Here is a 15,402-nt window from a genome sequence, read left to right on the forward strand (position 1 = left end):
ATGGGAAGAAAGAGAGGAATAAAGAAAAGAGTATGTGAAGAAAGACAGGGAGAGTATGATGGGGGCGGGGTGAGAAAAGAAATATAAAGAGAGCTACAAAGAGAAGAAAAAATGACTGATGGAATCAGATAAAGACAGAAAGACAGTTAGGCATAGACAAAGATTGGTAGAGACAGACAAAGAGAGACAAAATTAGACAAAGATAGACAAAGACAGGCAGAGACTGAAAGAGAGAGATATTGACAGCGACAAATAGAGACAGACCAAACAAGTAGAAAAAGGAACAGACATAGATAGACAGCCTGACAAAAAGTAAACGAAACTGTATTTCTGAAATGTTCTTGATCATATTGTTCTTTGTAACAGATGGAAGCCAGCTTGTGTATGATGGAACGAATTTGAAAGCTCAAGACTCTCCAACAATTCCAGATGTACTGTGTCAGATGAATGGTAAGCAACAAATTCATTTTAAGTCCTTGGTTAAATTGTCTGTGATTTGATTCTTCAGCTACGAAATGCAACAGGTGTCACTACTGAAATTGATAAATACCATTTCTGATTGCATCACCATCACACTTGGCTCACAAAAAAAAAAAGAAAGAACAAGAAATTTAGCTGTGTGTGTGTGTGTGTGTGTGTGTGTGTATAGGCACAGGAGTGGCTGTGTGGTAAGTAACTTGCTTACCAACCACATGGTTCCGGGTTCAGTCCCACTGCATGGCACCTTAGACAAGTGTCTTCTACTATAGCCTCAGGCCGCCCAAAGCCTTGTGAGTAGATTTGGTAGATGGAAACTGAAAGAAGCCCATCGTATATATGTATATATATATATATATATATATATGTATGTGTGTATATGTTGTGTATCTGTGTTTGTCCCCCACCCCAACATCGCTTGACAACCGATGCTGGTGTGTTTAGGTCCCCGTAACTTAGCGGTTCAGCAAAAAGAGACCGATAGAATAAGTACTAGGCTTACAAAGAATAAGTCCTGGGGTCGATTTGATTCGACTAAAGGCGGTGCTCCAGCATGGCCACAGTCAAATGACTGAAACAAGTAAAAGAATAAAGAAAAAAATAATATATATATATATAGTGCGAATTTGCAAAAAAACAAAAAAGACGAAGACGGGTGTGTAAACAACAAATAGATGTATTAGTTTAACACTTGGGAAGTGAGAAAGTCTTTTACGTTTCGAGCCTACGCTCTTCGTCAGAAAGGAACACAGAAAGAAAAGTGAGTCATCATCCATGCGGACACATTTCTCTCCTACGACATCACGATTCTATATTTAAAATTTTTTTAATGTAACATGAGCCTTCAAAATTCATTAATCAATTGTTTTTTTAATGTGATTATAAATATTCAATACCAGCAAAATCTTGTTAAACTTTATTTAATCAATTCTTTTCAGCAACTAAAAAAGTTTACACTCAACCATCAGAAGGTATGTAGCAAAACTTGAACAACTTTATTTTAAAATTTTTAACCATTTTTGCTTGTTACTATTCAATACATTGCATTTACTAATTAGTACCATTGGACTTTAATGAGAAAAATATTTTAAACTAATGATTAAAAAGTGCTAGATATTGAGAATGTGAAAGAAGATAAAAATTCAAGAAATATATATATATATATATATATATATATATATATATATATAGATAGATAGATAGATAGATAGATAGATAGATAGATAGATAGATAGATATTTACCCGTCTATCTTCACATCTATTTACTTACCTGCCTACCTATCTACATGGGTAAATGGTAAATGGTAAATTCTAGAATTTTGTGGATAAGAATTTTGCTTCGTCACAAAAAGATAGTGGTTTAGTTTCTATGCATGCTACACTGGGTGACTGGGTTGGCAGAAACTGCGGAGAAATAGGTGCAATAAATTGTACCAACATTCGCACACTATGACATACTTATTCTTCTTAAGAATCATTTTAAAAGTGCTGTGGTATACTCAACCCCCAACATTGCATAAGACAATAACAGGGTAATTCCAACGGAATTGATAGGAGAACCTTGTGAATGATTTTGTTGGATGGAAATTGTAAGAAAGTCTGCCATGGAAACTGTGATGAATTTCCTTTCATGAGAGCATTGACTAAACACTTCACTTTTGGAATTTAAGAAGGCCCCCAGTTCAAGAAATTCATGTTGGAGACGTGAAATTCCTTTCTTACTGACTACTGAATGGAAATTATGCAGAAACTGACCCTATTTGGTTTCAGCTGGAACTGGTCAGAAGGAAATAATTCCATGTCATCTTGAAGGGATTTCACTTCGAAGAATTTCGTTTGGATCTTTTTTCCCACTACCCTGGCAGATCAAAGCTTTATTCCTACCTTCATTAGTTGAGAGGTTATGTGCCTGTGGTCAACAAGTCTGATGTATTGCCAACATTGTTAAGAACTTAATAGATGTGAAACCAACGGTAACTTCCTGACTAAATATTACTGCTCAAATTATTTTTGAGTGTGCTTTTTTGAATAACTGACACACACACACACACAAACATGCACATATATATATATATATATATATATATATATATATATATATATGTATATATATATATATATATATATATATATGTATATATATATATATATATATATATATATATATATATATATATATATATATATATATATATATATATATATATATATATATATGTATATATAGCGTTCTACATCAGATTCACGTTTGGCCGTACGGCTTTTTAATGTTGTTTTCACTGTCCAATTTTTGCTGTCTTCGTTTGTGTTTGTCACCTTGGAATCCTCTGTTTAGTGGGTCGATCCCCTACTCAGGAAGAGACTATTCTAGAGTACGCTGCCTTATCTTCGAAACGTCTAGTTAGAATAGAGGCAGCTGATGAAGGATTAATTCCAAGATTTGTAATAAGTTATACAAATCTTATTACAGATTTGTATAACTGTTCAACGACACAGATGTACAGTACACTCAATTATACCAATGCACCAACGACATTAAGTGAGCCCTCCACAAATACAACATATCAAGCAAGTACAAACGCAACCACAGGCACTCCACTCACGAACTCAACTACTCAAGCTTCACTCACGAACTCAACTACTCAAGCCCCACTCACGAACTCAACTACTCAAGCCCCACTCACGAACTCAACTACTCAAGCCCCACTCACGAACTCAACTACTCAAGCCCCACTCACGAACTCAACTACTCAAACCCTACTCACGAGTCCAACCACTGAAGCTCCAACCACTGAAGCTCCAACCACTGAAGCTCCAACCACTGAAGCTCCAACCACTGAAGCTCCAACCACTGAAGCTCCAACCACTGAAGCCCCAACCACTGAAGCTCCAACCACTGAAGCTCCAACCACTGAAGCTCCAACCACTGAAGCTCCAACTACTGAAGCTCCAACCACTGAAGCTCCAACCACTGAAGCTCCAACCACTGAAGCTCCAACCACTGAAGCTCCAACCACTGAAGCTCCAACCACTGAAGCTCCAACCACTGAAGCTCCAACCACTGAAGCCCCAACCACTGAAGCTCCAACCACTGAAGCTCCAACCACTGAAGCTCCAACCACTGAAGCTCCAACTACTGAAGCTCCAACCACTGAAGCTCCAACCACTGAAGCTCCAACCACTGAAGCTCCAACCACTGAAGCTCCAACCACTGAAGCTCCAACCACTGAAGCTCCAACCACTGAAGCTCCAACCACTGAAGCTCCAACCACTGAAGCTCCAACCACTGAAGCTCCAACCACTGAAGCTCCAACCACTGAAGCTCCAACCACTGAAGCTCCAACCACTGAAGCTCCAACCACTGAAGCTCCAACCACTGAAGCTCCAACCACAACTGCAACCTCAAAGGCTCCACTCACAAATGCAACCACTCAAACCTCACCGAGTCATTCAACCACAACCACTCAGACAACATCCATGGAGTTGACCTCAATCACCACGGTTACCACAACTATGAAAGTAACAACAGAAACGGTAAGACAGTTCTATATTTAAGAGATGAGGAATTATGTACATTATTTATATTATTTACATTATTTACATTCGATGGATTATTTGTCCTCATCTTGTTTGTTGTTAACACAACGTTTCGGCTGATATACCCTCCAGCCTTCTTCAGGTGTCTTGGGGAAATTTCGAACCTGGGTTCTCACTCCTAAGGTATTTTTCGATGAACAATAATAATAATAATAATAATAATAATAATAATAATAATAATAAAAATAATAATAATAATAATAATAACAGCAAAAAATACCTTAGGAATGAGAAGCCAGGTTCGAAATTTCCCCAAGACACCTGATGAAGGCTGGAGGGTATATCAGCCGAAATGTTGTGTTAACAACAAACCAGATGAGGACAAATATCCATCGAATGTAAATAATGTAAGAAACGGTAAGAGTTTCTCCTATTCGTTCCTTACCATATTATCATTCACTTTTTGAATCTCTTTTATTCTTTCACAGGCATGGCTGTGTGGTAAGTAGCTTGCTTACTAAGCATGTGGTACCTTGGGCAAATGTCTTCTACTATAGCCTTGGGCTGATAAAAAAGCAGCCTTGTGAGGGGATTTGGTAGACAGAAACTGAAAGAAGGCAGCGAGCTGGCAGAAACGTTCTACCATCTACCATCTACCATCTACTCCATACAACTGCACCATCTGCCATCTCACATCCCTATCCACTCAGTCATATACCCTCTCCAGGTCCATAAAGGCCTAATACACCTCCCTTCCTTTCGCCAAAAATGTCTCACACATCTACCTTACTACAAATATTTGATTTGTACACCCCCTTCCACTCCTAAAAACCACACTGTTCCTCCCCTAGTGCATCCTCTGTCTGGTTCCTCACCCTTACAATCAGAATTGTCCCATACAATTTACCAACCACACACAACAGATCCATACCCCTAAAATTTCCACACTCATATTTATCTCCTTTTCCTATGTACAGTGGCATTATACAGCCACTGTGTCAGTCCGTTGGTACTCTTCCAACCATATAGCAAACATTCATAAGCCTCACGAACCATTTAATCAGTCACTCCTTCCTTTAGGCATTCCACTGTACACTCATCTATAAGAGTAAAAAAATAGTTTACATAAAAACATTTAGATCAGGTAATAAAATTTTTTTTTAATGATAAGAAAAAACTAGTTTACATGAATATATCTTGATCAAATAATAGAGTCTTTGACAAGAAGATAAAATAGGTGTATCTTCTTTCATGAGTCAAGATATAGCTTACATGAAAATATTCAGAGCAGATAATAATGGTAAGAAAATGAAAATTAGTTTACATGGAGTGGCTGTGTGGTAAGTAGCTTGCTTACCAACCACATGGTTCTGGGTTCAGTCCCACTGCGTGGCACCTTGGGTAAGTGTCTTCTACTATAGCCTCGGGCCGACCAAAGCCTTGTGAGTGGATTTGGTAGACGGAAACTGAAAGAAGCCCTTTGTACATATATATATATATATATATATATACATATATATATGTGTGTGTATATGTTTGTGTGTCTGTGTTTGCCCCCCCCCTAACATCGCTTAACAAACGATGCTGGTGTGCTTACGTCCCCGTAACTTAGCGGTTCGGCAAAATAGACCGATAGAATAAGTACTAGGCTTCCAAAGAATAAGTCCTGGGGCCGATTTGCACGACTAAAGGCGGTGTTCCAGTATGGCCACAGTCAAATGACTGAAACAAGTGAAAGAGTAAAAGAGTAAAAGAGTAAATCTGAATCAAGTGATAGAAGTATTTGAGCAGAAGATAAGATGATCAAATATGTAACAGACCATTTAAATAAAAATATTTATTATCTGCTATGAACGTTTTTATGTAAACTATTTTTTTGACTCATCACAGAGGATACACAAAGCCACATTGTCAAAGACTCTTTCCTTTGGTTTGAATACATTTTTGTAAACTGATTTTTGACACCACAGCGTATACACATAACTTCACACTTTACTTTTGAAAATATTTTTAAATAAGTGAAACCGGTTAGGTTAATAAATTCTTTTAAAAGACTCCTGCATTTTCAGATTCTTTTCCTTATATTTTTATTCATGTGGTAACACCCAACCTTTGTTATATATATATATATATATATATATACATATTGATATGCACACACAAGTGTGCATGCATGCTTGGTGAGAAAGAGAGAGAGGAAGAGAGAGAGAGAGAGAAAGTGAGACAGACAAACAAACAGGCAAATCGTATTCATGATTAAACAAGTGCTTTATCATTTTTCTTTTGTGTGCAGATATCCAAGAAACTCAAGAATGAAATTGAAAGCATTTCCAATGCCACTAATGCTTCACAATTCCACATTATTGCAAAAGAAATTAGTGACAAAGTTGAAAAGATTTCAGAAAATGAAACAGAGGTATGTATATATATTTAAACACACACACACACACACACACACACATATACACGACAGGCTTCTTTCACTTTCCATCACTCAAATCCACTCACAAGGCTTTGACTGGCCCGAGGCTATAGTAGAAGACACTTGCCCAAGGTGCCACACAGTGGGACTGAACCCGGAACCATGTGGTCGGTAAGCAAGCTACTTACCACAATATATATATATATATATATATATATATATATATATATATATATATATATATATATATATATATTATGATTGACCATTGACTGAACACTATTCAATTTTTTTTCTCCGTGTTTTTCTCCTTGTCTCCGTATTCTTTCTGTTGAAGAGCGTAGCTCGAAACGTCAAAGACTTTCCGTATTCCCGAGCGTCATACTAATATATACTTTTGTTATTTACACCACCTGTCCTCGTCTGTTGTTATTATTTGTATATTCTCCCATATATATATATATATATATATATATATACACAATTATTTATTAATTAAAAAATTAGACATCTCTGACAGCTGTTTCGATTCCAGACCTTTATAAATTAATTACCATAATTAAGACCATTTAAAAGTCGAATCCCATCAGAGTTGCTAAAAACAGATGAAATACCACTGAGCATTTCGCCCGGCGTGCTAACAATTCTGCTAGCTCGCCGCCTTAAAAAGGTTACATAAGCAAACATCACATACATACTTGTCTGATCAATAATTGCGTTACAAACCTTTGTACGTGTAATGTAAGAGATATGATGATCGTGGGAAATGTTGTTTCTTTGTTATTTGTTTCAGGAGTTATCAGAGACTTTTAGGAATGTGGCAGATAAGCTGTTAGAAAGGAATCACACGGAAGACGAATACATTGAAATCCTCAAAGGTGATTGGTTGATTTAATATTACAAATTCCACTGACATTGTAAAGGTTGCCTTCATGTGAAGTTTCTTTGTTTCTTCTTCACCATTGTCATCATCACCTCCTCGTCCTCATCCTTATCTTCTTCTTCTTCTTCTTCTTCTTCTTCTTCTTCTTCTTCTTCTTCTTCTTCTTCTTCTTCTTCTTCTTCTTCTTCTTCTTCTTCTTCTCCTTCTCCTCCTTCTTCTTCTGAAAACAATCTTCAATTTTTATGCTGATTGAGAGGCCCAGAAAGGAGCATGCCAAAAGTTGAAATTATTGCTGAAGCCTATTCCATGCGAATTTCAGATTGGTTAGATTCACCGATCACGTGGGCAACATTCCAGCAAATTGCAACATCGAGTGATTGCTAAATATTCCTGCAGCAATAACAAAAATAAAGCTGACGTGAATACCAAATATATAGTGTATGTGTTTAATTAGCAAAATATGACCATCTCTACGTATAACAATATATGTTTCAACACACCATTTCCCATCAAGAATCTTACAAAATAAGTACATAAACGTAAGGATTAAGTGCTAAAGTTGAAAACGAGATTGCTGGCCTTGAGCCAAAGTAAGAACGAACATTGTTTCAAGATCAGATATTTTATTAGGAAAGGAAAAGTTATATTCATTTGAATTGATTTATGATATGAAGACCAAACGATGACCATTTTGAGGAAGAGGCAGATGAGATCAGACTGGGAGACCTGGGAAGATCTCATTGCTGACCATTGCATTTGGCGTGGTGTGGTGGTGGTGGCGGTGTGGTGGTGGTAGCAGTGTGGTGGTGGTAGCAGTGTGGTGGTGGTAGCAGTGTGGTGGTGGTGGCAGTGTGGTGGTGGTGGTGTAGTGGTGCTGGCAGTGTGGTGGTGGCGGCGGTGTGGTGGTGGTGGTGGTGGTGTGGTGGTGTTGGTGGCAGTGTGGTGGTGGTGGCAGTGTGGTGGTGATGGTGGTAGTGTGGTGGTGGTGGCAGTGTGGTGGTGATGGTGGCAGTGTGGTGGTGGTGGCAGTGTGGTGGTGATGGTGGCAGTGTGGTGGTGGTGGCAGTGTGGTGGTGGTGGCGGTGTGGTGGTGGTGTAGTGGTGGTGGTGGTGGTGGTGGTGTGGTGGTGGTGCTGCTGTTGATGATGATGATTATGACAACGACAACGACGACGACGACGATAATGCTGATGATGATGATGGTGATGTTCATCATGTTTCTGGGTACTTGTGCCACCAAAATGGGCCTTTATAGTTAGTTTCATTTATCCTATCATTTTGTATTCTTTTACAGCTCTATCAAATTTCAACGAAGCAGTCGAGAATAAGACATCAAATGTTGTAAGTCATCATACATACACTTATATAAATGCATACAACATGCAGCATCGTATGAGTGCACTTATGTTTCGTGGAGTTAACCTGTTAGGATGTGTTGCCGTCATTGCTTGTCCATTGCTTTGGTATTGTGACACTTCTCTGATCTGCTTGCTAACTCACTGTGGCTGTCTGCTGCCTTGTGAAGAAAATACGCTAGATATATAAAGAAACTCTTGGTCAAAAGAAAAAAAATAGCATGCCAAAGATGAATCCATTATTAGATTTGGTTCCACAAGAAATCTAGAATAGTCAGATAGTTTGATGATGATGATCATCATCATCGTCGTTTAACGTCCGCTTTCCATGCTAGCATGGGTTGGACGATTTGACTGAGGACTGGTGAAACCAGATGGCTACACCAGGCTCCAATCTGATTTGGCAGAGTTTCTACAGCTGGATGCCCTTCCTAACGCCAATCACTCAGAGAGTATAGTGGGTGCTTTTACGTGCCACCCGCACGAAGGCCAGTCAGGCGGTACTGGCAACGGCCACGCTCAAAATGGTCGGTACTTGCAACGGCCACGCTCAAAATGATGTCGATAATATTTGAGCAAATCACAACCTTGTTCTTTAGTTATCATTTCACATTGGCAATAGTGATCCAGGTTTGATTTCTAAGTTTTGCGATTGCTAAATATTCCTGATAAAGCTAAAACCGTGAGTTTTCTTCCAAGGTTCAATACTAAATTAGTCCTGTGTCTTATACACAATTTATTTGGGTAAAACCACATTGCCCAGATTCATGTCTAAGCAGATCTGCACAGTGGAAAATTCATTACAATATCAAACAAGCGTTACTTGCGTATCAAACAGGTGGCAAAGCAATATTGCCAGAAAAAACACGATATTTAAATTAACAAAAAAAAAAAAATACAAATACAAATAAAAATATAATTACATTTCTATATGGAGATTGCTTTATTTCATTCTGTTTTCTTTCTCTTTTTCTTAAGAATCTTGTGCCATCAATGTTGAAGACAAGCACTAAAATAATGGAATCAAAGGAACCTGGTAGCGAATTCAATATCACATTAGGCGGTATGGAAATCGTGAGTAAAAAGACAAAAGAAAATGATTTTGATGCCTTCAATCTGAAGACGGAATCAGGGAGTCTGAATATAATGAAAGAAATACGTGAAACACATCCAGAATCGATTGTAACGGTAAGAGAAATGTTGTATGAAGAGAAAGAAAGAAAGAAAGAAAGAAAGAAAGAAAGAAAGTATGATAGAAAATAAAGACAAAAGGAAGAAAAAATACAGGATATATTGTATATAAAGGGTGCAGAGTGTTGCACCGATAACCAGCTGGTGGAGAATCTGCCTAGGGTTAAACTAGTAGTAACATTCATCTGCCACTTTGATGCTGCGACTGGCTTTGCTGTTTAGTATACGTTACTGCTCTGATCTCTTCTTGATATTTTTTTTACTAACTATTTTGCAAATATATATATACATATACATATATATATATATATATATATATATATATATATATATATATATATATATATATATATATGTATATGTGTATATATATATATATATATATATATATATATATATATATATATATATATATATATATGTATATATATATACAAACAATATATGAATATATGCATATATATGTACATGTGTGTACATACCTTCATCCACATGTACACATAGATACATAACTGGGTACATGACGTGGCAAAAGAACATGGACAAAATGATAAACAAGGTACAACAAACAAGCAAGCCACATAGAAACATCTCCTTCATCAGCTGCCACCATTAAAACACCGGCGTTTCGAAGAATTAAGGCAGTACGCATCGTTGAAATGGTTCTTCCCACGAACACAAATTAAATCATTTTCGTGGAGGATAGTGGCGGACGGAAAACAAGACAGGAAAACGAAACAGTGAATAAACAAACAATACATATATGTATGTATGTATGTATATATATATGTATATATATATATATATATATATATATATATATATATATATATATATATATATATATATATATTTTATATTTTATGTTTTATTTATATTCTTATAAAATTAATGTGGGATATAGAATGTGGGATATAGAATATGGAATATATAATATAAATAGTAAAATGAAATGAAGTATTGAATGTCTTATTGAATATATGAAATATTGAGTATTAAATATAGAGTATAAAATATATAAGGACTAGTATACTTTCCTGCCTCATGGCAGTCATCAAGGTCCTGTCTGATATATCTGTCTGTCTGTCTGTTCAATGTTTACAGTTTGTCGGCTACAAAGATGACGTCAAGTTTCATGGTATGAAGAAAGACACTCTCCTTTCTTCAAGTGTTTTTATAAGTATGCAAACCAATGATGGCGAGGCACTCAAGATTGATGATGACGATGTGAAGTACAAACTCACCTTGAATTGCAAACAGGTGGAATCGCAAAAACAAATCTCGCTTAAACCAGATGAAGCAAGTGGAAAATATCTTTTAAAAGTGAAGCTAAATAGAATTGGTTTGACGTTTGTGGAAATATCGGAAGTGAATTCAGTTGAAATATGGGGCAAGATTAATGAGATACCAACAAAGAATAACTACCATTTCTATTACTCTTCTCTTAATGGACAACAGGAACCAATAAAGGTGATCGACCTAGAAGGAATCGATGTGAAGCAGAATGAAGAAAAGCTGCATATTACAGTGACAGATCAGGCAGAAGGTTCAGAATTATGTCTTGTTATGAGCACCAGACGTAGGTTTATTTTCTTTATTTTATTTCACTATATTTTTTTTATCTTTATGAAAGACAGAGTTGGCTGAATCATAACCATTCCATATGTAATGCTTTGCAGTATTTCCTCTGGATTGTTATGTTCGGACTTCAAATGCTGCCCACATTGACTCTGCTCTTCATCCTTTCAGGATCGATAAAATAAGAACCAGTTGGACACTGGGGGGGGGGGGGGTCAATGTAGTTGTTTTCTTCCTCTCCTCAAATTTGCAGCATGTGTGTGCTTGTGCAGATATACGTATATATATATATATATATATATATGTATATATAATTTATATAAGGGCATGGCTACCAATGGTTTCGTGTGAAGAGATCTTCACAATTGTTCAAGCATGTCACAAGGAAATGCTGGTAAACATTTCCCTTTTGGATTGGAATACCATTCAAACACTCATTCTCACTGTTCGATATTAGCGCCTATATATATAATATATATATATAATATGTATATATATATATATATATATATATATATATATATATATATATATATATATATGCTTCCGGTCAATAATCCTTTTCTTCCTTGGCTATCGCCGAGCAAACACGCGAACTTACTTCATCCCCACTTTCAAGTTCGTGCCTCACAGCGTTCATACACACATAATTTTTCCCGTCTGGCCGTATAGCCCTTTCCGTTTGTTTTCCTGTCTTGTTTTTTGTCCGCCACTACATTCTTCCATGGCAAGGTTTAATTTGTGTATACAAATTTAATTTGCGGTCCATGGGAAGAGCCGTTTTAACGATGCGTCCTACCCAGCTCTTCAAAACGCTGGTGTTAAAACGGGAGTAGCTGATGAAGGAAAATGTTCTCTATGTGGCTTGTGTGTTTTCTTGTCTTCGTTTTGTTTGCAATGTCCTGTACCCAGATATGCACCTATACATACAGGTGGATGTCGGTATGCACATACCTGTACGTATATATGCATATACTCATTTACTATTTGTTTTTATATATACTTTATATATATATATGGTACTAACTGTCTGTACATATCACATCTTCCACTTCTCTCTTTCACTGCAATTCTTTTATTCATTCACGGCCTACAAATAAACCAACAGCACTTGTCTTTTTCTTCTTTCTGATGAAGACAAGGGTTCTTGAAGCAGTAGACTACCAACCCTCCATTATGGTCATTACCAAACTAACTTGATATGGTGCAGTAAAGAATTTAACAATGAACAAAGAGCGAAAACACATTGAAAACCAATACTAATGCACTTGCATGAAAGTCATCACATAAAATTCTATGTTTTCTGTAATTCTTTCCAGAGACAACAGATGGGAATATTCAAAAGAGAAGTACACCAAGTAATTTATAGCTGAAAATTTTACGTTTCATCCCACAGATTTACTTTATACTTCACTTTACACTTTACTTTATACTTTATACTTTACTTCACTTTATACTTTACCTCATACTTTACTTTATACTTTATACACTACGTTACTTTATACTTTAGTGGAGGCGCAATGGCCCAGTGGTTAGGGCAGCGGACTCGCAGTCATAGGATTGCGGTTTCGATTCCCAGACCGGGCATTGTGAGTGTTTATTGAGCGAAAACACTTAAAGCTCCACGAGGCTCCGGCAGGGGATGGTGGTGAACCCTGCTGTACTCTTCCACCACAACTTTCTCTCACTCTTACTTCCTGTTTCTGTTGTACCTGTATTTCAAAGGGTCAGCCTTGTCACACTGTCACGCTGAATCTCCGCCGAGAACTACGTTAAGGGTACATGTGTCTGTGGAGTGCTCAGCCACTTGCACGTTAATTTCACAAGCAGGCTGTTCTGTTGATCGGATCAACTGGAACCCTTGACGTCGTAAGCGACGGAGTGCCAACAACTTTATACTTTATTCTTTACATTACTTTATACTTCACTTTACTCTTTTTTTATACTTTATACTTTATTTTACTTTATACTTTACTTTACTTTATACTTTATACATTATACTTTATACTTTACTTTACTTTATACTTTATACTTTATACTTTATACTTTATACTTTACTTTATACTTTACTTTACTTAAGTTGGTGCTAACTGTCTGTACATATCACATCTTCCACTTCTCTCTTTCACTGCAATTCTTTTATTCATTCACGGCCTACAAATAAACCAACAGCACTTGTCTTTTTCTTCTTTCTGATGAAGACAAGGGTTCTTGAAGCAGTAGACTACCAACCCTCCATTATGGTCATTACCAAACTAACTTGATATGGTGCAGTAAAGAATTTAACAATGAACAAAGAGCGAAAACACATTGAAAACCAATACTAATGCACTTGCATGAAAGTCATCACATAAAATTCTATGTTTTCTGTAATTCTTTCCAGAGACAACAGATGGAAATATCCAAAAGAGAAGCACACCAAGTAATTTGCAGCTGAAAATTTTAGACTTCACCCCACAGATTTATGATGAATCAAGGAAGAATAAGAAACCAAACGATGATATAAAGGTATGTTGACAACCTAAAGTGAGAGAGTTCAAATACTGCCAATGCCTGATTATGCATTTTCATCCTTCAATGCTCATGAGAAGAAGCACACCTGCTGGTGCCACCTATAAGGCACTCATGCTGGTGCCAAGTAACAAAGTGCCCATGCTGATGACACATATAAAGCATCTGTGCTAGTGTCATGGATAAAACACCCACACTTGCGCCACACAAAGCACTCATGCTTGTGTCACACATAAAGCACTAATGATGATGCCTCATGCACTCTGTGCAGTGGTTGGCATTAGGAAGGGTATCCATCCATATACATACATGGGTACAGGATGCCACCAACAGTAAACAACATGAAATGCAAAAACAAATGAGTTCAATACGCAAACAATGAGAGAAACAAATGGAAAACATGACAGGTAACATAAAGAACGACCCTTCATCAGTTGTTGGCTGTCTATTTACTCCACATTTCAAGCAGAGAATCTGTATCAAATTTTGCCAAAAGCTTGGTGATATCTATTCAGAGGCCTACGCAAGATTTCAGAAAATTTTCATCATTCTTGACGCAATCAAGGAGATCTTGTGCAACTGAAACCCGAGTGTCTTTTTGGTCAGCTGAAAGCAGTTCTAGCACAAACTTGGCAGACACGTGTCTCAAATCTTCAGTAACAATGGACTGAACTGAACCGTAACTAATCTGAACATCCACTGATAATTCATGGATGGTGATTCAATGATTTGCCCTCACAGCTGCATGCACATCTGTGATGTTCTTCTCAGTTCTGCCGGTTATAGGTCTCCCAGAACTTCGTAACTATCAACATTTTTTTGGCCATCTTGGAAACGTCTGAACCACTCGTACACTTGTGTGCGGCTCATACACTCCACTCCGTACACTTTCTGCAACTTTGTGTAGGCCTCTGGGCAGGTGTCTCTGTCTCCGTTATGGTCCATGCGGCGATCACACGCTACACACCTTCCTTCCAAGCACTGTTGTAAACAACAGAAGTGAACTAGAATGTTAAAACTTAGCACGCATGCACAGCAGAGTTTAAGGTCAATCTATGCTGAGCAGCGTCACTCTGCAAGCTTTAGGTTCTTTAATATAACAACAGTTCGGATACTTACTGATCACACCTCACATGATTACATGTATGAATATAATTTCTTTACTTCTTTTCTAGATTAGATCCATGGAGGACAATTATAATTTGGTGTTAGAAAGCAACCTTTTTGGCACTTTTACTTCAGTTATTGGTATCATTACACCCGGCACACTTAACTTTGATGAAATATTCTTCAACTTGGATGAAAAAGTCTCGGAAAATCCATTCGTCCTGGTTGTACTTTTGGTCATATTTATTATATACTGCGTGTTGGCTATTTTTGTTCGCCATTTAGACAAGCACGACAGAAGGCATGTAAGTGCAAACATATTCTTTTACATTCTTCTTTT

General features: G+C 37.1%; 1 protein-coding gene across 3 annotated transcripts in view; it reads left to right on the forward strand.

The window, feature by feature from the left end:
• Positions 1 to 15,402, forward strand: part of LOC106869272 (uncharacterized) — a 63,062-nt gene that overhangs the window by 22,378 nt on the left and 25,282 nt on the right. The window contains exons 6-16 of one of the 3 annotated variants that reach the window (XM_089361448.1): positions 367 to 450; positions 1,416 to 1,448; positions 2,949 to 3,245; positions 3,471 to 4,012; positions 6,309 to 6,431; positions 7,231 to 7,315; positions 8,615 to 8,661; positions 9,654 to 9,863; positions 10,971 to 11,445; positions 13,828 to 13,952; positions 15,131 to 15,367. In XM_089361448.1, the coding sequence (XP_089217574.1) occupies positions 367 to 450; positions 1,416 to 1,448; positions 2,949 to 3,245; positions 3,471 to 4,012; positions 6,309 to 6,431; positions 7,231 to 7,315; positions 8,615 to 8,661; positions 9,654 to 9,863; positions 10,971 to 11,445; positions 13,828 to 13,952; positions 15,131 to 15,367 (2,258 nt within the window). Of the gene's footprint in view, positions 1 to 366; positions 451 to 1,415; positions 1,449 to 2,948; positions 3,246 to 3,455; positions 4,013 to 6,308; positions 6,432 to 7,230; positions 7,316 to 8,614; positions 8,662 to 9,653; positions 9,864 to 10,970; positions 11,446 to 12,763; positions 12,803 to 13,827; positions 13,953 to 15,130; positions 15,368 to 15,402 lie in introns of those variants that run through there. The other 2 variants (XM_089361447.1, XM_089361449.1) reach the window with 2 other exon arrangements.

This window comes from Octopus bimaculoides, chromosome 13 (assembly GCF_046866305.1).
Source record: "Octopus bimaculoides isolate indiv1 chromosome 13, ASM4686630v1, whole genome shotgun sequence".
Taxonomy (NCBI): domain Eukaryota; kingdom Metazoa; phylum Mollusca; class Cephalopoda; order Octopoda; family Octopodidae; genus Octopus; species Octopus bimaculoides.